Below are 24,174 nucleotides of genomic sequence, written 5' to 3'. Positions count from 1 at the left end.
GTGGTTTTGTTTATTCAATCTGTTCTTGCTATTTACTGCCTCACCTGAGGCACCACAGGGGTTTTAATGCTCAATTATACCTCCATTCAGGATAAACCCTGGATTAAACAGGCCATTCCAGCTGGCGCCTGGTCATGTCATGAAGCAGAAAACTTCCTGCCTGAGGCATAGTCGAACAAAAACATTTTCTTTGAACAGCCATGAGCAACAGGTAGGATGAATAAAAAGACAGACCTTCAGTTTCAGGTGCACTGGGTGGTCAGATCAGAAGAGATTCAACCTCCCTGACCAGCACTGGCTGATGATACAGTCTATATATTCTAAGGATAGCAATTCACTTTTTTTTTCATTTTTTAAAGAAAAATAAAAAAGACTGACTTCTTTCTGATGGTACAGTTTAGGAATATTCAAGTGAGAGTTTATGATGCCAGCTCTACTTACTGTCAGTGATTGGCTCCATGCAGAATCCCAGTAAAGCATGCAGGAAATCCACCACATTATTGAGAGAATCCCTGTTCACATAATCTCTCATGGTCTGTCGGAACTGCATTTTATCCAGTTTGTACAGCTTTGTGAGGCAGTTCTGAGCCTGCAACAATATCCATCGAAGTACATCACATCGGCACACATGTTCAAGTTTTGCTAACAGAGCAGGTTATTTTTTGCTCTTGGTTAGCCAGTGCTCTCCTGTGCTCTCTAAAGTAACCTCCCCTAGGAGCCAGAAGGTCCGAGTCCTCTAACAGAAGACAGGTTCGCCTCTGAAGCCAATGAGAAATTCAGTGCAAGGAGATAGTGCCCCTGTATGGGTGCTACTGTTTGGAGGTGGTGGTAAAGTCACTGTCAGCCATGTCTAAAGGCCTCTTCTCCTCTCCAAGGTAAAACCTCACTGAATATGAATGAAATAGGAATGTACCGCCTCAGTCAAGGCTTATTGCCTTGGTGAAAGAGGTTCTTAGCCTCAGGCATCTGATTTTCACCCTCTGGCTCAGACCCAACCCATTTGATGCACTTGCACCCAGTGACCAATCCATATCATGCAGAACATCAGCTTTTTATTTAGAAGCTATTAATTGTCAACTTCTTATCACAAAAGTATCCATCCTGTGGGGACCACATGCAGGCTGGAGTGAGGAGAATCTGAAGTATCAGGTCTATGGGAAACATGAACCCTCCTGCTACCTACTGCAGTCTGCTTAACTTTCTAGTAAACTCAGACATGATTGTCCATGCAGTCAACACAAATGGTGCATGCAAAGCAGTCTGGCCAGACAAACGCACAGAAAATGCAGCAGACGTGTAGGAAAATCTCTTCCCATACAGACCTCAATTCAATGAGTCCGATAAGAACTTTGGCTCCAAGAGATCTAGTCAATTATGCTTAATGCATAGGCCTAAATGTTTTGCTGGCTCAGCTCCAACAAACACAAAAGCCAAACTGACATTTTGATTAATGTGGTTTATGTTCAATCAGTGCTCTGCGCAAAACCTTTCTACTGTTACAACTGCAACTCTCTTACCCCATCTTGTCCCATTGTGTCCAGAACAAACATTACCACTGCAGTCCCCTTAGTACTCCAGAATCTAGTTAAGAGAACGCTGCATGATACAGAGCCAGCCAATTTGTCTCTGAGCCGTCTAGCTTAGAGCCCAGAACCAAATTACAGGTCTGTTGGCATGGTTCAGGCTAACCAAAGTCATGGAGAGGCACCTGGCTACCATCCACACCTTGGATAGGCACAGTGTAAATTCTCACTGCAGTCATTAAATATGCTCCCTGCTGCAGGCACAGAAGGCAAGGAGGAGGCACATGCTGGAGAAAGCCTTTGAAAGGCTCCCGTTTATCACAGGGCATTGGACTAATCGCAGGGAGTCAAACTCTTCTGGATGAGGTCAGATGTCTGGGCTACATCCTGGTACTTTCCACTGCTTCAACTTGGGCAGAACCAAAAATGGAAGGAATCAACAGTGACCATCCACCCTGCCCTTCAACAGGGCATGAGCCTTCTACTTCCTTGCAGCACACTAACATGCCTGCAAGCACACTGCACTCCAGCTACCAAGAGCTGATGGAGCAGCCCAGCAGCAACCAGTCATAATCACCATTAGGAAAGGTGGACATAACTATACCTTAGACTTCTGGATTCAGACATGCAATACACGATAGCCGCACCTCTTGTAAACAGCATACTCTGCTGGGGTACTGTCAAGTGAAAAATTATTTAAACCAGCTCACACATAGGAATTGCTCCCATGTATTTGCTCCTTTCCATTGGGGTGCTCAGAAGTGCTGTGAGACCCAGTTGTGCTCTTAGCAAGCCCCAGGGGCTGGAAGGTAACACAACAGCTGAAAATTTGCTATGGCTGAGCTGCAACACAATCTGTGAGCTTGGGCAAATAGCAACATATTTACTGCCAATACAGAGAAAGCTACAGAGGGGGTAGACAGCAATCTCAGCAGCTGATGTCAAAGGTACAAGGAGGGCACTTTAATGAGCTTTAGTTCTCTTACATTCTCCCGGAATACCTGGAGTCTCAGGCGATCTCCAGAGAGCCCTCGGTGTCCTTCTCCACAACCATAGGCACAACCTAAGGACTTCACAATTTTGATCAGCATTGTGAGTGCCAGCCTATGGGTGCTGACAGATGGGCCTTCATCCTAGGTGTCACAGAGGAAAAGACAGTGTGAAACTCTGGCACAACCACTGGCATTTTAATAGCATTTTACTTTTAACAAATTGCTATCAATTTCTCCTCTCAGAAACTCCAGTACTGAGTTGTTGCTCTTTAAATGCTTACTCCAACTATTCTTCAAGTTTAGGGATGGAGTAACCCTTTCCCTTTCAGCATCCCCAAAAAATCTATGCTATAAATATGAAGTCCCCTACATGCTGCTATGAATATCACTCAGCACTTTCTTCAAAAATTCTGTCTCAAAAACAGAGAGCTGACTTGCTTGAGCAGAAAAACAAGCATCTTTTCAAAATGTTTTAGGTATTATGCTACTATGAATTGCAACTTTGGAGGTCAGCAACACCACCTCTTGGCCAATTCTCATAGCAATCCTGAAGAATTTATGATTTCTTGTCATCAAAGTAAAGAAACTGCTGACACATTGGATTCTCTTTTTCCTTATAAGCTGTGAATAACAAACCTGAAAAAAAAAAATCATTGTGATTGAGGGTTTCAGGCATTTTAACAAGATATTGAAAATGTCCATGCAAGGCTCACAAACTTTGCTTTTGGCAGCTGCTGTAGTTACGGTGCTTGAATTCCCAATTGTGTTTCTTTGGTGGAACCACAAGTGAGCACCATAGCAAAACAAATTAATTTGTGATTGTGATGGAAAAAAAAAAAAAAGGAGGAAAAGCAGAAGGGCAGTTGCATAAACATGCACACTCAGCCTTAACAGATCTTACAACACATTCAGAAATTGTCTAAAGAGAGGCAAGACAAACCTTTTCCTGTTTTTTGTCATTCTTCTCATATGGCCCTCCTCCACCACCTCCATCACTTCCACCTCCACCTCCTCCACCACTTCCACCTCCTCCTTCTTCTCCTCCATCTCCAGCCCCACTGACTGGGGGAGGCCCAAATCCACAAGCTGAACCAGCAGAAGCTGCCCCTTTTAGCTGGAAGGATCCTTCACTTGGTCTCTTCTCAGGGGCCTCATTTTCCTTGTTCTCACTTTTCCTCCGAACTTTCTCTACACAGGGCACCACACCAAGCTGAAGTAAGCACTCCACAATGTTCAGTGCCACATCGCAAATCCGGGAACTGATATCATGGTTCAGGACCAAGTAAACAGCCTTCAGGACCACCTGGGAGATTCAAACATCATATTTAAAGTCAGACTTATTTTCTCTCTTAGTACTATTTAGTGCCTGGAAATTCTAGTCACAGACAAGAGACTCACTATAGCAGGCACAGTACAAACTCAGAATGAAGCACACATAATCCTCAACCCCAAGAGCCTACAATCTAGGTGTAAGACAGGAAGCCACAGGCTAGGCACAGTCAGGCAGAAAAAGAAACCATGAGATGACATCTGTGAGCCTAAGAACACTGCTTCAGTGCACCAGGAGCTCTCAGGTCATTAATGCAGAAAAGGTGAGTTTTAAGGTGCCAGTAGAAGAAAGGTGCTATTCAGTTTTATACTATTTTATAGGGAACTTGGTGCATGCCCCAGGAACACAGCCATTAAATCATATCACTTAAGATTTGATGTGTGCATTCCACATTCACATGCGCTCCCTGCAAGGAGTAATAGGAGTTGCAGTATCTCAGAGGAGAATTTTATGATATGCACAAATGTATCTGACTGACCTTTATGTACTGCTGAGAGAAGTCATATAAAGAGGTGGAGGAAAAGCCCATCAAAACCCTGATCTCAATGGTACAGCTATATTGACAGAAGAGGGACCTGGCTTTCCTCATTCCTTTGCCAATTACCGAGAGATCCAGCATGCCGTTCTTGTGGACAAAGTTGTTGGTTCCATCAATGTGATCCGTATCCTCCAAGCAACTGTAATTGATGCAGGAGTCTGTCAGGCTCCGTGGAAGGTTGGCACATGCAAGCGGCTCGTGGGGCATCTCAGGGATAGGCACCTGGTTGCAAAGCTTCCTCATGTGCTCACTGAAGAAATCAGCATAGCCCACATTGAATGAGGCCAGGGTAGTGTTGAAGGTGGCCACTGTGATGGTGGAGATCTGGGACCGCACTGCAGGGAGGAAAATGGCTACCTGTAAATTTCCATTTCTAGATTAACGAAATGGCAAACTGAGGCTGTCCTTGTTTACAAAGAGTGAATAGTTCTTACGCAACATGTAATGCTGAAAGACAAGACAGGTTCCTGATTCCTATCATGGATACAGGGATGAAAGCATAGATTCATTTCTTCCTTTAAGTCACTGTAAATTAGAACAACTCCTAGCTTGCTCTAGCAGTACAGTTCCATGGCAGCTTAAGTTGATCTCAGTCAACTGGGCAGTTAAGTAGATCAGGGAGCACAGCCAGCCTAAATCTAATCCAAAAGGGGGATTAGAGTTTGGCTAGCTTTGCTTCCTGTATTGGTCCAGTGCCTGGTCTGAAAAACAACACTGCCCCTGCAACTGAAAGAGGAAGCACTCTGCAGCAGAAGTGAAGGTAGGGTAACAGCAGCACCAATTTGGAACAGTTTTCTACATCATAGAATAGCAGGTTGGAAGGAACCACAAGGACCATCTGGTCCAACCTTTCTTGGCAAAAGCACAGCCTAGGCAAAATGGCTCAGGACCCTGTCCAGCTGAATCTTGAAAGTGTCCACTATTGGGAAATCCACCCCTTCCCTGGGGAGACTGTTCCAATGGCTAATTCTTCTCATCACACCATTTTGAAATATTTCATCACACCAGCCGAAAAAAATAGAAAAAAAAAAAAGCAGTGTGTTCCTAACAGTACCTGTGGCAGTCTAAACCATCTCCAAAGCACAAAGCTCTCTGATGAGAAAGACCACGTGGTGTCTAAGGTCACAGTGCTGAGAGAAGGGACCTCACGACATAGCCAAGCTTAACTTTTAGTTGGTTAACTCAGGTATTGACAGCATTTTGGCTACAGAGGCCGATTTTTATCTAGGATTCACCATGGTTTTATAACTCATGCTGAACTCCAGGCCATGACATTAGTAATTTCCTACACTCAGTGGCTTACCCTGCAGTATAGGAAGACCTTATGTGTCCCATAGTGTTGATTTGGAACATCTTCTGCCAGACAGTAAAGTAACAGGACTATGGAATAACAAAGTACCTCTACATAAGGACATTTAATGTGTTCTAACGAATAAAATGACATACATCTAATATGAATCTTCAAGCACTGACTCAGCGATTGACTGGTTATATTACAAAATAACAATTTGCCAGAATGGTAACTACATTTCCTCACAGGCTGTACAACCCTGCCAGCACTGAACTAGCACTGCTTATTGGGATAAATGTTCCAAGCCCGATAGCAGTACCTTGAACAAGGCTACAATTCGCTCAGTGATCAGGGCAGGAATTAGCTGCCTGTAATCACAGCATTACTTGCTGGTAAGTGGGACTTTTTAACGGCATTCACAGAAATTTGCATGGTGAAAATAACAATAAAGATGGAATTAGGAAATTTTCTTCCTGAGCTACCAAGTTTGACAATTATCCAAGGGTACCTCTTTTTTGTTCCACTAAGGCTTTGTTTAGTTTGTTTTGAAATGGGTAACAAAAATTCATGTCAAAGTAACTTCTTCTGTGTTCTATCTTTATTTCATTACCACTGATAGGGCTGACCGCTGGATGGAACTCACAGAGGCAGGGAAGGAGGACCAAGGACTCTTCATTGACATCCATGCATGCCTGCAGCATGTGCCCATATGCTCGTGCCTCCTCGAGAGGCTACCTAGAACATAACTAAATTTTCATCTCTGTTTCTCAGTGTCTCAGCCAGAATAAATGAATTTATTAGCAAATGTCATCTGGCAAGGGAAAGTAGACAACAGATGGGAAATCATGAATGACCAGTATCCTTGGATATAGTTGGTCACTTGAAACAAAAAACATGCAATATTTGTACTTATTTTCTAACTACAGCATTGTTCATTCAAAGTGATAGACTACCACTAGAAATAGTATGATTTGTCCTAGTATTCATATAGTTGCTGCATAATTGTACCTGGGGTAAAACTAGAAAAACAAGCATTGCAATATGGCTACCTTTTAGAAAATATTTGGCTAGAAAGCTGGTGTGGTGAGTGGGATTACTGTCCTATAGAACCAACACAGGTCAGAAAGAAACTCCACAAAACTGATCCAGGAGAAGAGCTTTGCCCAGAAGACACAGAGCAAGAATGGAAGGAGATGTGCCCACGCTGGATTAGAGCTGACACAAATCCATCCTCCCTCAGACTATTCAGATTTGCTGTGCTAAAAGAGCATGGATTTTTGAGAGCTCCATGGCTACAGCACGCATCATCTGAGTACATCTGTAGCCTCCTCAGTATGCTGCCTGACAGCTTCTGCAGAGACAGACTGTGCCCTGGTCCATGAGGTGTGAGATATCCTGTTTCCTCATCAAGGCTTAAGGTGGCACTTGCCACAAGTCAGGTCCAATCTCTATCTATGACCAGGTTTTGCCAGCAGCACTACACATGAGGGAGAAAACCAATTCTTTGTGTTGAGGAAGTAGGAACAGTGCCAGCAAAGCGGTCTGGTGCAGACAGCCTGGTTGACAAAGGAGAGCTTTCCTCTGCTCGGCTAACAGCGTTTGACAAAGGTGGTGTTGCCCTGCCAATAGAAAGACTCTCCCTTCTGGAGCAGACTTGATCCCACCAGGGGCTCTCCCATCATGGTCACACTGACATTGCTGTTTCTGCAGAGGGCTCCAGGACAGATGGGCCTCAGCGAGGTTTCAAGTAAATTTAAAAGCCAGGCTTCTATTTGGAACGAGGAGAATTAAGAAAAAAATGTAATTCTGAGAACAACCCACAAGCTGGGGACTGCAAAGGGGTGTTAGATACTACAAGATTCCCCATGAGACCACTGAAGTCAGCAATACCAAGTTTCTGCACATAACTTCTGTGTTGTGTTGTGGTAAGGCAAAAAAAATACCAAATCCTGCCTTCTCCCTGCTGATGGCTGTCAATTTTTTTGAAAAACTGCATCACATAAACATGAAAGGTTTGAAACATTCTTGTACACAGAACAAAAAAACCCTCAAGAGATGTGGAGAAAAAAAAAAAAAGGAAAAAGTAGTCACCTACTCACACACAGAAACAGTGACACCTCCTCAGCTTCTTGGAGTTGATATTTCAATGAAACGCTTCTCTCCCGATGTGTTAAATTTACCTTCTTTGACTGTGTTTTCTCCATGGCTGTTTGAGTGGTCCGGCAGATCAGAGACCAGCGTGTGATGAGAGTGTGAATGCCTAGCGCTCAGGCTCTCCATCTCCGTTGCTGTGTCGGAGCTCCCCCGTCTGGTAAACTTCCCTAGGGTGAAGACAAGAAATGGATATTTAGTTTACTCATCTGAAAGTTGCCTGGAGGCAAGATACAGTAACTGAGGTTAGAAATTGAAGGACTGGAGTCAGTAAATTCAAGACCTTCCAGGGCCTTGTGAAGCAGAACCAAACATTATAGTGGTATATCTCGTGGCAATTCATTGGCATAAACACCAAATGTACAAACAGCTGCAAGGCTGCTCTCCTCAGCACATACTGATTTAGCTGACACCCACGTTGCCACTCTCCAGCAGCTTCAGGAAAATAAGAGTGGTCAGCACTGAAAGACTCCACTCTTTGGGGCAAGTTATAGTAATCTGGTTTCTTCTTCCCTTGTCCAAAAGAAATAGGTATGTTAGGATGGGGAGCGCTAAAGCAAAGAAGCTGTTGACTATTGTATCTGAAATACATTATTTCACTGAGATATCATAATGAAAGAACTGTAGGTTAAGCCAGGACAAGAATCTGGAGCCCCTAAGATCAAAATGTAATAAACTTCTTGAGCTACTGAAGATATGCGAAAGAGGATTTGGATATTAAGTTGGCTACTCTTGTACAAATCTGTAGGTGCTTGTGTGTTAACTACAGACAAAACACATGTGAATCTTTAAGAATTCACTTGGCTAAGGTCATTGTTCTGTGTCCAAAAGAGGGACATGTTTACAATGTAGAGCTTACAAAATGATGCCATCTAAGCCAGTGAAAATGAGAAGGCTCTGGCATGGCCTCAGGTAATCATTTTGCTACCTATCATCTCCAAGAAAGAGTGTCAGGATGAAAATCTATGACATCAGGAGTAAATCTGTGCAACAAAATGAATGCCTAGACACTGTTTAGTGAACTTGGAAGCTTGAAGGAATCAATATTTAGACACTTTACCTTCACACTATCAAGACAGTGTAAGCCTCACTATCTGACACAACACCCTATTTATTTTGTATCCACTTGAGGAAGACTGTGAATATTTTTTGCCATACTCCTAATGACCTCTCCAGATGTCTATTTTTAAAAGAAGAGGTTGCAACCATTCCTTGAATCTATTTTAAGCTGCAGTTGTGCAATGCTTGCTACCACTCAGGCAAAGTGTATTGAAGTGGTACAGACATGACTGTAGGCTGCTACCGTAGTTATTATTCCAGTAAAGATGGTAGTTTTCAGAGAAAAAGTGAACTATAACATAAGTTATTCAAGGTCTGCTGTCAGCACAGTTGCCATTTCTTCTAACAGGTGTGTAGTGCTGCAAACAGAGCCAAGAAGATAGGTGGCAATAGGATGGATGAAGAAATAAAGAGCCCCTATTATTCTGTGAATGTTCAGGACAGGAATGACACAGAACCTGGGGCAGAGATAACAATATCTCACCTAATATGGTGGTTTGCCATCCCCCTCTCTCAATGCCACGCCGGTCGTCTCCAATTCCAGAGAAACTGCCAAAGGAGAAAGTGCTCCGAGTGGGTGAGACATCCAAATGATCCTCATGGAGGAGGAAGGGCACTCCCATCCTGCGTTGTCGCTTCTTCCCAGTATGGTGGAAAGGAATTGACCCTTTGCGCTCACGCTCCCTGTCTTCTTTGCGGCTCTTAAACTACAGGAGGAAGAGAAGCAAATATGAGACCAGGTAGAAGCTTTGAAGCATGGCAAACTACCATTTGAGGGAAAAGATAACACTGATGTGTGGCTCAAGTGTAACCTTCCACTCTGAGCTTTTTATCTTGCCCAGTTATCTGCACTCTGGGACCACATGAGTATTTAAAAAAACTCAGTCTTGCCCTAGGCTGGGATGGATGCCCTTGTATAATTTTATGACATTCTCAGACTAGAAGCTAGATTCACAGAATCCACAAAACTCTGCCAAGTATCTTGGATGGCTGCAAAACCAGAGCTTCATGAGGTAAAAGCATCAGAGAACTTCACTGAGTCAGCTGGAACTACAGTGAGCACCAGCACTTAAAAATCAGCATTGCCTGAGTACCCTCTCCTTATGCAGTTTCAGCAGGACAGTTATTTGTATAAAGATTTCAGTGCTGTGTTTGGATATAAAAACCTATGTAATAACACACAGAATCACTTCTAATGAAAAAAGCTGTCAATCCCATTTATGGCATGAATAAATAGTTCAAGTAGACCTTAAGCTGCTACCTAGTAGGGCACTGAGGTGCTGAATACTAGATAAATTAAAGTACAATTTTCTTCAACTCACCTTTTTGAAGATGTTCATCCCCAGGTCTGTGGAGAGATCTGGAACTGCTGGTCTACGCAAGTTAGTCAGTGAAACCTTGGAAAATGCCTCCGTGCTTAGTGATTTTTCTTCCTCATTACATTTCATTGTAAGATCCTGCAGTTCCCAAAAGCAGACAATAAGCACAAGGAGAAATAGAGGATAATCAGCTAAAAAAAAAAAAAAAAAAAGCACTACTTCCAAGAGCTGTCATAGGAGCACTGTAGAGGAAAAGGACTTTCAATTCATTACACAAAACACTAATCACACATTAAAAGAAAAACTAATGAAGAAACAACAAAATTTAGAAACTCACGGAATTATTGACTTTGTCTTAACATTTCTGTCACCACAGGAAAAAAAAGTACAGCACATTGTGGCTTCCACAGAAAACCTCAGGCATTGCTGTCAGCATGATCTAGTGACATGAGAGATTCATGTCCTGTTCTGTTCTGATCTGGATCCCAGGTATGGCTCTGGATTGCTGACAATTTTCTTTAGGCCTTGGTTTACATTTATGAGCAATCACAATGGCTACTCTTTTTGAAGCATTTTATTTAAACTCTAAGAGAATATGCCCTTAATAGCATATGCCCTTAGAGATGTATTTTGGAATTAAACTGCAAAAAGCAGCACAGTGCCTTCAAGAGACTTGATTTGCAAAAATTTTATATTCACTAAAGAAACCCAAGACTTATACATCAATAAGCACCCTTCACTTGCTGTAACAGTGCTCTGAGCTCTGTTCATCACAGTTCTCATCATAGTTCATATTTGTGAAAGCCCCTATAGCTATAGCACAGAATGTCCCATGACAGTGAAAACCTTGAGACTAATTGACTGATGGTTCAGAAGAGGGCACTCTACTCCCTTTCTGCACTGAGCCACACAAGGTACAGCTGCCTACTGTAAAGAACGGCTTTGCTACAAAAGGTGTCAGAAGCTCAGCTCCTGGCCATCTGTTCTCATTAAAGATCTGATGACACTTTTCATTAGATGTTTGTGCAGCTGACCCGACCAAATTCCCTCAGGATAATTTTCTTCTGCCTAAATATCAGCTTGTTTCCAATGGAGATGCTCTTTAGCCTTGCTGCCCCATCGGAAAGCTTGTGCTAAACAACTAAGTCATGTTAAAATACCTTTTTGCTTTCAATCCAGAAATAGCTTTATGCCAATGATAGATGAAGTGACTCCTGTGGTATAGGAGGTTTAGATTCTGGCTAGCCAGTCTGTACATTGCAGAGCTGGCGAGCTCTGCAGTACACAAGTATGCAGTTTTATGCATATGTAGGTCCAGCAGAGGTTGGTGACAGTCTTTGCAGCTGAAATCTTAAGTGCCAGGTACCATGTTTGCAGTCCTGGGCTACTGGAGACCACAGATTCTTCAGAGACTTTTCAGACTAATCAAAGACTACCCTTGAATTTTTCCCATTAATTTTATCAACACAAGAATGAAGGGGACGTACAACAGAAAGGTTCCTCTTCACAGCTGTTTTCAGTCACATTCAGTCAAGGTATGCTTTTAAAACATTTTGTATATAAGACTAAAGATTCAGGGGAGGAGTCATACGTAAAACTCAACAGACAGCAAATCAGGATTCAACCCTAGGTGGTCCCAACAGCAAGGCCACCAAGTATTTAACATAACTTGGTTCTTAGCTGTCACAGGTCTCTGGTCTCTTCTGGCTGGAAAACATCATATGAATTTATTTCAGATTCATTATCTTTGTCCACCAGCTACCAAATCAGTGTTTTATTAGGTAGCTTACGGTCACCAAAAGTACAGAACGAGTGATACAAGCCATATAAACACACAGAAAGACACAGTCCCAGTTCTGAAATCCACTTAGGGTAGATATCAAGCAAACAGCACTAGAAAACCCAATTACATAATCACCTTAAATGTACAGTGTGGTATATGATGTATTTCAATTAATCAAGCTAGCACTCCTGTTGAACACCAATTAAAAAGGTGGCTATTCTGTGCAGTAGGATATGTGGCAATTATGATATACACAAGATGGATAAGAAAGTAAAACTGTTTGTGGGCTGCTACTCTAGATTTTGTTGTTTCTGTTTTCTGTTGCCTTCTTTCTGCAGGACTGTATGGCTGCCAGCTCATTAGTACTTCTCTCAACTCCGATGATATTACACTTGAGACTCTTGCCTTTATATTAGCATTGTGGTGAACATTACAGCTGCATTGGTCTTATGCTTAATTTAAGCTTTGGCTCTTTGCCCCTGCAATGTTAGTGCATGACTGTGGAGGTTTGTGAGCCTCTGAAGGTTTCATTTCCTAGACCTGTCCTTACACTGAAATCACTGCAAAGCAGGTTTCCTTTATCACATGGTGCCAGGTCTGAAATTTGTTTAGACTAAAGTCCCTTTCCAGAGGAAATTAGTATTCATTTTATTCACACTCTAATCTGTTACCCCTTTTCCTATGCAATAAGGAGTGCTGGCATGCTGCACAGAGTTTTTTTCTACTTTGCTGTTCAGTTTACTAGGCAATACAGGGAAGATGTTTTTCATGTTCTCTCGATCCCAACTCCTTTAGCCCAAGCTTATATTTGAAATGTGATTTCAAGTACACAGAAACCAACAAGAAGTGTGAGAGTTTTGCTGAGGCGTAGGGAGATGCAGGAAGTTGCCCTTAAAGTGCAGAACAATATAAAGAATGTGGATTTACCAGAAGAATCTACTGGTCCCTGATGTGATTTGCAGGCAGCTGGTTTTTCATTTAATCAGTTTCTGCCTGCCACTTTAAACCTATCCTGCCGAAACACAGAGTGCTGATATTTTTGAGATATATTAATCAACCTGAAATAATGACGTTGTGTTAGGAGGTTAAGATCCAGACTGAAAAAGCAGGCTTAAACCATATCCCTGTGTTGGATGAGCTGGTGAAGTCTTAGCATACAACCCCCTGTGCTGGTAGAAAGAAATGACAGATCTTAGCACTCTGGAGGCAGCATTATCTTCTCGGACTTGCAGAGAGTCTTAAGTGAGGAGACTTTGAATTTAAGAACAGCCGTTAAGTCCCTACAGTCAGCTGGTGTGAAACAGTCTAGGTGTCTCTGGGCACTGCAAAGGCTTCAGTCTTCAGAGTTGTAAAGGAGAGGGTCATGAGTTTAAACTTTTGCTGCATGGAAGACCATTTCACCTCCTCCATCACAGCTGTTCTTTGTAACAAATTGGAAACCTTTTTAAACAGGATTCCAATTTGACAAAGTAAAAATACACAGGACTGACACAGAGGTTACCAAAAGCAATCAAACCCAGCCCTAGAGGGAAGAATGCCCTGGACAGAGTCCTCACGTTAACAGCTAGAAAGTACCCAGTGGAATTCCAAATGGATTTAACAGAAAACTGTTAGTGAAGAGCAACTGAGCAAAGGGATCTGCTGCAAGAGAAACAGCCTGGAAAAGCAAGAAATAGCTGAGTGTGTTAAAGGAGAGATGTGTTTCATGGTACAGAGGAGAAGCATCACAATACTAGTGCAAACAGTGTCTACAGAGGACAACCCCATTGATGCTGCCACTGTGCTGAGAATCACTGACCACACTCACTGCTGCACTAGTTGCTGAACCTGTTGACCTGTAAAATAACCGGGTTGTTATGAGCAAAGGTAAAGGGACAGTATATGCACGGAAAGAGTGAACCACATCAACAGCAATACCTTCCAGTTTTCCCTCCAGGAGATGATATTAAGGAGGATTTTCTGTACATGCACAGCAATCCTATAAAATCCCCATGCAAAGGTAGATTAAGACTGAATAGTAATTCATATCACCTGGCCTTTATGGAGATATGTCAAGCTTTTACAGGGATGAAACAGGCAATGTTTTATAGAAATGACACTAAAGTATAATACAGTTTCAACAATACTGCTGCTGCTGAGCCCTTAAAACCACAGGTAACCACCAGCCCTCACAAAAATCATAAGAATGGCTATAAAATCCTGAGATTTAAAAATAACAGTACTAATATTTACAGTGTTTATGCTTGTATTTTGGCTTATGAGGATCTAGGCTATACAGAAAAAAATCTATTTCACCCTTCTTCCTAATAAAATAACCAGTCAAAAACTGCCAGAGCTCTACAATACTGAAAGTGAGGATTTTAAGAAAACACACCAAAAATCCAGAGAGTTCTGACGAAGAAAAGATATTTGACAGTAATATTAACAGAAAACAGAGCCTTCTTCTTCAGGTGTTTTATAAAATTGGATTGCAAAAATAGAATCTGTATTAAATTTTGTTAGGCAGTTCCATCGATTTAGTAAATCAGAATTTGCTGTTAAGAGCCCACATGACAAAAAAGAGCGTACAACCTAAAAGTAGCACAAATCAACAAGCAGATTAACTGAAACTGCAGCAGCATTCCTTTTTTATCCCTGGAACAACAGTCAGCTACCCAAAAGAAAAAAAAAAAGCATTTAAGCTTTAACACAAGATCTGTAGTGCACCAAGGCTGGTAGTCTGGGGTTCCTTTTCCAGCAAAACAGGGAGCAAGTCTTGACAAGTCTGGACAATTAGGACTACTGAGGTTTTGCTGGCAAATATAAGGGTAAAAGTTAAGCAATAACAACAGCAGGAGAAGAGGTAACAACATGGAGGGCTTTTGTTTGCTGCCACCATTTGCAAAGTCTACTCCAATATTTTAGCCCAAGTGTTTTCCTGGAGTGTGCAGTGCTGTACCAAATCCAATTCCTTTCCTCTCTTTTGAGGGGTTACACCAAAGCAGCTCAGTGAGCCCTGAGCATTACACAGTAACACAAAGGCAGTCTGATTTCTTCTGACAACCACATTAGTATATTCTCACATTAAAAAACAATGTTATCACAGTTCACCCTATATTAATTATTTCAAGTCAACCCTCAAGCTTTCAGCAGTCACCAGCTCTGACTCTCTGCATCAGATTCTGCCTCCAAACCCCTCATTGTCCTCAGGATCTCTTTTTGAATTGATGCACACATATGATCTCCGGGCAGTTCAATGAACACCAGAGCTGTGCTTTTCAATAGTCGTCCAGCCATCACTTCCCAGCATCACCACAGTTGCTATTTTCTCATTGATGGCAACTGCTTACCTGAGTTTTGTGGGTATTCACCAGAGAGGGTGCAGCGGCCACCATGGAGCTGCTGCGAGGTCTTGGTAAAGGGGTGATCTCTGGCTCAGGTGGTTTCTCTGGCTTCTCCTGCAGCATATGCCTCAGCCTCTGCAGATAGTACATCAGTGACCACTGTGTGCCCTCCTCGGACCAATGTGGCTGCAGCAGGCAGCGCAGCACTGCCACATCAAAGTACGTGGCATAGCGAGACTTCTGGCATGGTGGGATCACCAAGGACACCCTGTTCCAAAAGGCAGAAGTAGAAATGTTAGTCATCAGGCTCCTTAGCCCTTCTTAGATACCCAGCGCTCTGAATAAAGAACCACTCCGTGATGACTCGTCAAGTTTCTATGTTTAACTGTACTTAAGGGGTAACTCCTGACACCACAAAGTTTACTTCGATAGCTGGAAACTAGTTCTGTCTCAGCATACATTCTGGTCCAACCCAAAAGACCCAAGAGCTCTACTGAGAGGCCTAAAATTTAGCGACTCATCAAAAGCTGTAAGCCGTTCCCGTTCTCCTGCCATCTACAGAAATCCCCGGTATGTGAACACAGCTGTGCCCACTTGAGCTTCCAGGGACATTTAACACTGACCCTTTGGGACTAAGGCCCTGACTGAGGAAAGCATTACTGAAGACACTTAGATGGATATTTAGCTTTTAGCTCCCTAGAGGACTCAAGTACCTGCTTTAAGTGTTTTCTTGGGGGTTGCTCTTGTAGAGTTGCTTTCTGAAAGTGATCTGAAGATAAGCCTCCAGCACTTGCACTAACTGAATAATTTGTTCAGCTGGAAACAGACAACCCTTGAGCATCTGCTGTTCATATACTAATAATAGGTATTTAGGAATGGTTTACATTTGCACACATCAGGCCTTACTTAAGAAGGGGCAGGCTGGGCAGCTAAGTTAGCTAACCATTTAAGCCAATTAAATTAATACTTATAGAAGTAAAAGTTACTGTTGTGGATGCTCTTTGCCAAGGTGTGCTAGAGAAAAGGACAATTTTTAGCCTTCATTATCATTTTGCTGCTTTCAACTGGTGTCATTTCCTGATGGGTTTTAGTATGAAATTTCCTAAGTGTTGTAGAAGTTAGCACATGCAAAAGCAAGATGTCTGTAGTAAGCCTCAGAAATGAGGCTCAAGAGATTTCAGATTTCAAAGGGATCATGTCTATTTTCAGAGACAATCTTATTGCAATAAAACACCCCAACTTTTTTATTATTTGTTTTTTACACTAATCCTCTTCCAGCAGAATACAACTGGCCTGATCTACCCTCTCTACATTCACTAGCTGTTAGGAGACAATCTGTCAGAAAAGCAGCAGTGAAGGCGAGTCAGAGGAATGAGAATCAGATGACAAAAAAAGGTGTGAAACACTGGGGGTGGGGCAGGAATTCTGGGAATCGCCTTTTTTTTGCCCAGAAAGTACACAATTTGAATGCTTCCACTCAGTGTCTTAAAAACACACCTCTGTGAACTGAGTACTTCTGTGATTTTTGGATTCTATAAAAATCAACAGCACACCCATGAATGATATTCTCAGGCATTTGGGAATCATCACAAGAACATAAAATATTTATTTTTTTTGAACCATTTATATCATCGGTTCTGCTAAACAACACATGCAAACAGCATTGGCAGGACACCCCCATCTCTAGTTGCGTACCACTGCATTCTGAACAGAGATGTCCTAGGCCACAGTCTGGCAAATCATTAGGGAACAAGCAGCAGTACTGCCCAGTGAAATCTCTAAGTGCTTGAAGTGAAGTGCATGCTTAAACTGCAGTGCTGGATTGCTGCCTAGTGACACAAAGCTGCCCTGGGCATCCAAGGGAGATGTAGGACTGGCAAAGGAGAAAGAAGTATGCAGTGAATGATCACATCACTTGGAATCAGGTGAACCCTGCTCCATATTACACACTTGGAAATGAGAGGCAGGTGGCGAGGCTGGGCTTGGAGCAATGCATGCATCTAAGAACTCAAACCTGCAGGAGCTGGTTTGCTGCCAGCCCCACAGGCCGAAGTTGAAGGCACCTGGTGACTGCAGACCAGCCTGTGTCAGCATACGTCACTATATGCATCTATAGATTTACAGCTTCTTCCCTACTGCTGTATTCAAGGTAAAAATGTTACAAGTTTGATGACTTTAAAATGAACCTCTATAAAAGCCTGAAAAAATGAATTAGGAAGGAGAAAACCAGGATAAATTAAAATATGCTATAAAGTTTTCCCCATAAACCTGATGTGAAGGCTGTTTTTGTCACAGTCAAGATTGTGTCTCATAGATACAGCCTGTTAAAAAACTAAGGATAGATGGGATACTCAAAGAATTCCGGCAAAGGAAATAGAGCCCATCACCTTAGCAGCAATTGTAAAGGATGATGCATGGCTGCCTGGTCACTTTGCAGGACCCAGATCAGTGTCTGGGTCTAAACAGTCTTATATGCTCCCCTGTATGCAGCACAGGCAAACCTGAGGCACAACACAGCCTGGAGCAAGGCATATTCTCCTTATGTAATATTTGTCACTAGTCCTTCCTGGGAAGTCTGTTTCCCAGGTAGTGTGTTCAAGGCAGCAGCTGGATAAAGGGCTGTGCTTTTATGTGCTTCAGTGTTAAACTGTATCATCTGCAAATGGAGAATTTCACTGAGTGGAACAGACATAATTAGCCAGAATCAGAGGAACATGCCATTTGCCCAAGAAGCATCTGAGGAACCAGAAATTAAACTCTCTGCTTCATTTAGAAGGAAACTTAGTGTTGGTATAATCAGCTTTTGGTTGCCTGTGACAGGAGTGGAGAGTGGAAAGGCAGCCTTCCATCAGCCCCAGCCAAGGACAAAGGAATACTGCGGCTGTTGGTAAGCAGAGTAAACAACATTTGTTCCCCAGTTGTCTGTTGCTTGGCAACCAAAGCTCCCTGTACAGTTTTAACTGATCAATGAGTCCTGCAAATGAGGAGACATAATGATGCTCTCTTCAAAGCCTGTCTGAAGCTTCATCCCCATAGCAACCACCAGACCCAGCTTGACAAATTGATCACCTGATTCAGTCTTCTTAATAGGCTGCTTATTTTTTTAAGCCTGTGCACTCTCTGAGCGGTAGTGTTCACACACAGAAAGGCAGTTCTGTCTCCAGCTTCAGTTTTACTGGCTCACATTAATGCAAATTAAATAAAGACCCAGAACAGACAGCAGGCTTGATATAAAATCCCAAGGGAAGCCTCCTGATGGGATCAGAACCCTAGAGAATAGCTTTTCCCTTTCCACCAGTGAAAGGGTACATCAAACCCCTTTTTGAGAAATCAGAGCCTTTCCTAGATTATATCCAGAAACCTACTCCATCCCACATTTCTTCTGTCTCTGTGATGAAGCAACTTCTTAAAACACTGCAGTGTTTTGGATATGACATTTCCCAAAAGAGAAAGCAACAGAAACAAAATTTTCAGAAGGAGTTTAGCTGACACTCCTAAATCCATAGAGACCTAAAAATATAGCCAGATTTCTCTCTCTCTCCACCCTCCGAAAACACTCATCAGCTTTATTTACTTTACTTTACTATGGGGTGCCCAGCTCTACTGAAAATCCAGTTCTATCTTTACCTGCCCAAATCTCGATTAAAATAAGTTAATTTATCAGTGTCATGCTGGAAAACCATAGCCTAAGCTCTGCAGGGCAAGCTGGGAGGACGTTTGCTTGGCTGTGCTTCTTTGTTAGCCGGTTCCTTTGGGTCAGTAGTCTAAAGCAAGCTAAGCAGAAGGATGCAGAAAAGGTAAAATGAAGAAAACAGAGAGGCTCACAGAAGTCCTCTGCTAAAGGCAAAGAAAATTTGATCAGAAGGAAGCCAGAAAAGGTACCAGCTGCCTGAAGCTGAATCTATCTAAGGAGGGTTGAACCTCCAGGTTGTTACTGTCTTTAACTCTAAGAAGTCAACACATTAGAAAAGACCAAAGAAACTGTCCCAACAGGCCACCTAGAGATTTCTCCAATTAAAATGGCATAAAATTCAAGTGTCACCACCTTGTTCATCACCAAGAAATGAAATCTGTTCAATTAAAAATTTGAGATAAATATCCAGTACCCTTGGCATGTAGGGACAACTGCAAATTCAAGATAAAGGACTGCTGTGACCTCCATGATCGAGTCACACTAGCCTAACTTTCTGCTGAAAAGGTTTGTACCTGGGATGTGCAGTACCTCTCTCCTGAGAGGTTTGGGAGGACACACTTCCATCCAAGGAATTTCCACGAAGACATGCTGAAACAGTGGCCTTTGAAGGTACAGAATCTGGCTGGGTTGTCTCACAGACCACCTGGAGTCCCTTTGGATAGTTTTAACAAAAGGAAATAGGTATATAAGCATATTTATCTCTCTCATATTAGTTTTCCTGCTGCAATTTGTGCTTAGACATGACTATTATGCCATAATACTATGGTAATACCATGGAAAAACTGAACAAGCCCGGTGCTTCTCAGTACTAGGTATTGTACAGGCAAAGACAGGGCTCGTGCCTAAGAAAACACATAAGATCAGGCTTCCATCCTATAAGACAGGATAAGGCCAAGGAGATCCTGACAACCATGCTCAATACCATTTGGTCCCACTGCAGACAAAGGTTGGGAGCCTTTGGAAGAACTCTGGAGAACTGTAATTTCTGGAGAAGGAACATTTTAGGGTGGTAACTGCAAGTGCTGTTTCAATATTAATTTCCCCCTCCCTCAGCTCCTTATTCAAGCTTGTCTAACGTTAGCATAGAACTTACCTCAGTGTGTCCACTGTCCACATTAGGGGATTCACAAGTCAAGCTCTGATTGTTGGTGGGAGAACTTCTCTTAGCTGAGAAAAGAAGTCAAAGGAGGACATTTCAGGAATCACCTCTAGTATTAAAATGTACCACCAAAAGGATAAATCAGAAAACAAAAACAAAGCAGCATCTTCCTGCTGAGGACTTCCTAGGCGTTATCTACAGCCATAAAAAGAAATAGGACTTTAAGAACTTTCGCACAATTCTTTCAATCAGACGATGTCATCAACATCGTCTACTGAAAATTTCCACTTCTTTAAAATTAAATTTTAATATACATTTTATCCCAAATCCATTTGGCATCAGGTTGTATTTTCCTTTGCACACTAGTACCTTTTATTTTAGAGCTCTCCCTCCTCCTATTTTCACATACATTCAGCTCCTTTTCTAGGTTACACCTCTCAGAATGTGATTTCCAATTTGACAAATGCCTTCAGCACAGGAAACACAAATGTCATACACAAAGTTTGATGAGTGATACTGTAGAAGAACAAGGGCTTCACAAAGATCAGGATGACAATTTTTAAGTCCTGTCACATTGCAAGCTATTCAGATATGACTTAGTATCAGACTGACTCCAAACAAAACATTGCAAAGCTTCTTCAGTAGAATTCTTTTAATTTGTTTTTTGAAGGAAAGTAAGTAATTTTTTTGTCCAAATTTGAGATAATAATGCTAAGATAGCAGAATCTTCCTTCATATAAAGAACCTCATTCCAATGTCTATTCCCATTCTGCTGAAAACATTTGCAAAACACAATAGAGTATTTTAAATGCAGCATATACACCTAAAGTTATTCTTTAGGGATTTTCTGACCACACTCCTGACCTGTGGAATAAATTCCAACAGTCAAAGAAAACTTAGGACTAATTCCTCTTGTTAGATCCAGGGTTGAAATCTTATTTTTTAATTCCAGAAGTTGAAACAGAGGGAGGAAGCACTAGATGTCAAAGTTGGTTTTAAATAATTTGGAAGGCTTGAATCTTTCAAATTCTGGACTGTCTCAGAGGCCTACAAAGCCTTCAGAACAAAATACGACATCCAAAATGACTTCTCATCAGAAAAATCTTATTTAGTGAACTACATTTTCACTACTGTGAAAATTACGGTTCCGTGCTTTTGAGAGTGAGCAAACAACGCTACAGTGATATATCCAGCACACTTTCAATTCATTACTTTGTAGGAATTATGCAAATCTATTGTCTAAAAACATAAACCTAAACAGGTTTTTTTGAACTAGGCCAGACATAAAGGCTTGGAAGCCTAAGTGCCCAACTCCAGTCTCATTATGGCTGAAGTACAAAGGAAGAGCAACCCCTTTCAGCATGCAAAAGCAAATTCATAACCTAAACCTTCCTTGGAGCCTCTTGAAGCTACTTTAATTTCATAACATGGTGAAATTACAATTTTAGATAGGAGGAAAACCTACACTGCCAACTGTGTGCTCTTCACTGATAATTTTTGCCCAGAGTCAGTCTGGGAAACCCTTCCCCACCCATGTCAGGCTGCTGCTAGATACTGCCTTTGCCCTTCTTAGCAACAAAGGAAGATATGGTGAAACAGTCATATAAGGCTGACTGGAAATGATAACTCTACCAGAGTTTCTCATTTCCGATTTGTGATTTCTCCCTCATCTACTATTTAATTATTATGCAAATGTCAAATGACTTAGAAGGGAAACAATCTTCAACTACTTTCAAAGGTCTGATTAGTTCCTGCGGGATTAATATATTCCTCCAGATATGATGGCTACAGAATATAAGGCTGCATCAGGCAAACAAAGGAAAAGTTTCTCACTCTCAGGAGCTACATTACACAGCAAAGTCACAGACCTGTAACGATGTTCCTGATTGGTTTTACAAGGGCGTTGAAGGCAGAAACTTCAGGCTGCCTGTGTTCCCACATAGGCTGCCAAATAACAAGGCCACTAGCCAACCGAAATGTCAGGTCAGACTCCTAGAAAGACAAACAGAGGTTGTATCAGACACACATGAAATAATGTTGTTTCCAGTCTAAAGGACTGTAATTTCTCTGATGCACAGATCTCACAAGAAATGAGTGATACCATGTGAAGTTTTGTGGTCAGTATATGTTAATTCAAGGGCCACTGACACTACTCAGCAGACACTAATCCATTTCAAGTATAGCTATTAAAAAATAATAGGGAAATCTCAACACAAAGATATACAAAAGGCTTTTCCCAAATGAAATTTCTATACTAGTTAATGAACCCTGTTTTTTTCCAGGACATTAAGCTGTAAAAGAAAACGCCATTCCTGTGTCAGAACACATCTCTTTTGACCGTATATAATCACTTCCTCTTTAGAATTCAATCTCAGCCTTAGGATTTATACTCCAAGACCTGAACTTCCTGCCTCAAAAGAATAAGAATACTAAATATTAAAACATAATTTAGAAACTGAGGAAACATGAAATGTAACAAATTAATATGAAATAGTAGTATACAGTAATGTCATTATTATTATTTGCACTGTTAGTGCCTGAGCTATGTCAAAACAGAGATATCGGTACTACTTACACTTGTGCCATCATTGTTTTCCACACCCATGTAGCTGAAATCATGTAAATTAGTACTCAAACAAATCTTAACAATATCAAAGTGCAAGTATGCATCTACTTGACCTATGGTCAGATCTACATTAGGAGACACTGGTGCTGGTATAGTCCAGCTATCCCCACAATCAAACAAACATGGCAATATCAGTTTTGGCAACATAACTATAGCTGCATCACCATCGCCTGTTGACATAGGTCCACATTCCTCAGTGGCTGAAATCACAATGCAGAAAGAACTAAAGGAATTGCAGTAGGTGACTGCTTGCAGCTCTCCAGCCCTTGTATTCCCTACTCTTCGTTAGTGCCATCTCATCATCATAAGCTCACAAGCCTCGTTATAAACTAAGCTTACTTAAAATTACTGTTTTTACTAAGAAGCACCTTGCAAGGCTTTTGAAAGTGGCAGCAGTAATGTTTTGCATTTTCATTTTGCACTGCTAACTTCTGGTGAGAAGCCAACATTTTTTATCTGCATTGTTAAATTACAGGATTACATGCATCCCTCTCACCCCCCAAACACCTCATTTAAAAACACATGGCTAAACAAAGCTTCACGGAAGTTACAAATTCCATCATTTAGGTCTGCCTGTACAAACATGTATCATTTCCCTTGAGCACACACTTTGGTTATCTGATCAGATAGTATTCTTCCCCTGAGACTTCTATCTCTGTGAAACACAGAGGGGACAATGCTGACTTAGTGAGCCAGTCACATGCCTCATTTACCTCATAATTTTCGAGCTTTGCTTTGATGACAGAAACATGCATGTTTTCAAGAGCTTTTTGATGTTCATCACTACAGTGTCTCAGACACTTTCAAGGTAAACCTGAAATATTGTTATGAACCCCACCTTATAAATGGGAAACTACATCCCAGAAAGATTAATATGTTAAAAAAAAATGAACCTAATCTCTGATAGCCTGGGTCTACCTCCAGTTTCATTTCATTTATTCAAAGGGCAGCCCACATTTGTGTGTGTAGCACTGGGAAGAATTCAGCACTTCAGCATTTCAATGGCCTTTGCCACTGCCACACTTATACCACTATCACGTATTACTGGTAATTAGCATCAAGATTATTAGTAATGACAAATCCCAGTGGCAGCCCCATGGTGGAATCCCTGAAAAGCTAGCAAGGCCATTCTGAGCAATGGCTGAGAATCACTGGAGCAAGCTAAAGCTCACAATCCTTCCTGCAGGTTCCAGGGTCACAAAGATTTCACAAGGGACACAGATCTTTGACATTCCTGAAGGCTGAAAATAGCTCATTTCAGATTTATTTCCCTTTGTGTTTGCCTGATGCTGTGGTGATTGTTCATGTCACTGGAAGTATCTCTTCCTGATGGCAGCGTCATTCTGCCAGCTTGTTAAAACATTTCCAGTGGTCACCCAGTGTGCACTGTGGGCTGAATTTTTGTTAATTAACAGTCACAAAGGCAGAATCATTAATTTTCTGCTC

At 41.8% G+C, this 24,174-nt stretch overlaps 1 protein-coding gene across 20 annotated transcripts in view; it reads right to left on the bottom strand.

Moving 5' to 3' along the window:
- UNC80 (unc-80 homolog, NALCN channel complex subunit) overlaps positions 1 to 24,174 on the bottom strand; it is a 137,807-nt gene that overhangs the window by 96,033 nt on the left and 17,600 nt on the right. For 10 of the 20 annotated variants that reach the window (XM_065068973.1, XM_065068979.1, XM_065068974.1 and 7 more), the window contains 11 exons: positions 21,971 to 22,094; positions 20,097 to 20,170; positions 19,516 to 19,655; positions 15,316 to 15,577; positions 10,207 to 10,341; positions 9,369 to 9,591; positions 7,855 to 7,995; positions 4,324 to 4,718; positions 3,456 to 3,818; positions 2,510 to 2,656; positions 442 to 589 (listed from right to left, as the gene is read on the bottom strand). In XM_065068973.1, the coding sequence (XP_064925045.1) occupies positions 442 to 589; positions 2,510 to 2,656; positions 3,456 to 3,818; positions 4,324 to 4,718; positions 7,855 to 7,995; positions 9,369 to 9,591; positions 10,207 to 10,341; positions 15,316 to 15,577; positions 19,516 to 19,655; positions 20,097 to 20,170; positions 21,971 to 22,094 (2,152 nt within the window). The remainder of the gene's footprint in view (positions 1 to 441; positions 590 to 2,509; positions 2,657 to 3,455; positions 3,819 to 4,323; positions 4,719 to 7,854; positions 7,996 to 9,368; positions 9,592 to 10,206; positions 10,342 to 15,315; positions 15,578 to 19,515; positions 19,656 to 20,096; positions 20,171 to 21,970; positions 22,095 to 24,174) is intronic. The other 10 variants (XM_065068984.1, XM_065068986.1, XM_005501701.2 and 7 more) reach the window with 3 other exon arrangements.

This window comes from Columba livia, chromosome 7, assembly GCF_036013475.1.
Source record: "Columba livia isolate bColLiv1 breed racing homer chromosome 7, bColLiv1.pat.W.v2, whole genome shotgun sequence".
NCBI classification, from domain to species: domain Eukaryota; kingdom Metazoa; phylum Chordata; class Aves; order Columbiformes; family Columbidae; genus Columba; species Columba livia.
This window is presented reverse-complemented; position numbering and strand designations above follow the sequence as displayed.